This window comes from Sinocyclocheilus anshuiensis, unplaced genomic scaffold, assembly GCF_001515605.1.
Source record: "Sinocyclocheilus anshuiensis isolate Anshui unplaced genomic scaffold, SAMN03320099.WGS_v1.1 C32411202, whole genome shotgun sequence".
Classification (NCBI taxonomy): domain Eukaryota; kingdom Metazoa; phylum Chordata; class Actinopteri; order Cypriniformes; family Cyprinidae; genus Sinocyclocheilus; species Sinocyclocheilus anshuiensis.
The window spans coordinates 1-953 of record NW_015616064.1 but is presented as its reverse complement, the minus strand read 5'-3'; the positions used below and the strand labels follow the sequence as shown (position 1 = coordinate 953).

At 35.4% G+C, this 953-nt stretch overlaps 1 protein-coding gene across 1 annotated transcript; it reads left to right on the top strand.

The window, feature by feature from the left end:
- The first annotated feature begins 487 nt into the window (after positions 1–487).
- LOC107682620 (DNA polymerase delta subunit 2-like) lies at positions 488–930 on the top strand. The gene is made up of 2 exons (XM_016478803.1): positions 488–633; positions 736–930. Exons 1-2 carry the CDS (start codon positions 567–569, stop codon positions 894–896), a joined length of 228 nt encoding a protein of 75 aa, XP_016334289.1. The 5' UTR covers positions 488–566; the 3' UTR covers positions 897–930.
- Positions 931–953: the final 23 nt, after the last annotated feature.

Below are 953 nucleotides of genomic sequence, written 5' to 3'. Positions count from 1 at the left end.
TTGGATAAAAGCATCTGCTAAATGTCTAAATGTAAATGTAAATATTTTTTTATTTAATTTTAACCTGATACAGAGCCCCTAGGGGGTGATGGAAAAAATATGGAATGGGAGAAAAAATTCTTTAAAAAATTCTTTCAGTTCCCTCGCAAAACATTTGTGTGTTCCCCTGAAAAATATCGTTTTTCCTCCCACCTCGTATTATTTCCATGACCACATTTGTTCACTCACAATACCTGTGCAAAAGAATGCATAAGCAATGAAATATAGTTTCTCCCTTCCATGTCCTTTTAGGGGCTCTGTATTCTGAAGATATTTGACTTTTTTATTTTTTATTTTATTTCATATACTTTTTTTATTCTATAGTTTAATAAACACTTAAGTGTGACTCTTTCAGGACCTAAATATAATTTGAATTTATAAAAAGAACAAATGTTCATGTAGAAACTTTTGGAATATCTCATTGTGTTACTATTTTTTATAAAGCATTTTGAAAATGCTAGATTGTTCTGACTTGTTTTGCTGACCCTTAAGGTTGTTACCCGTTCTATCAGAAAGACCCCTTTATTATGGAAGAGTGCCCTCATGTGTACTTCAGTGGAAATGCACCAAGCTACCAATGTAAACGAGTCACAGGTGAATAGAAGACTATTTAATAATATAAAAAGCAGCACTGTTTAACAGTGTGGCCAAACATTAGCAGTATTTATTTGTATGGTAATTTTTGTCTTTTCTCAGGACCTGAAGGACAAGATGTTCTCCTAGTAGCAATCCCAGAGTTCAGCAGCACACAGACGGCCTGTCTTGTGAACCTGCGCGCCTTGGAGTGCGAGCCAGTCTGCTTCTCCTCTTTTTCCACAGAGGATGATGAGGACAATGAGATGAATATCAGCCATTAAACACTCGCTTATCAACATATGACACTTGTTCCTGTAGACTGTCCAACAAAGACTTGT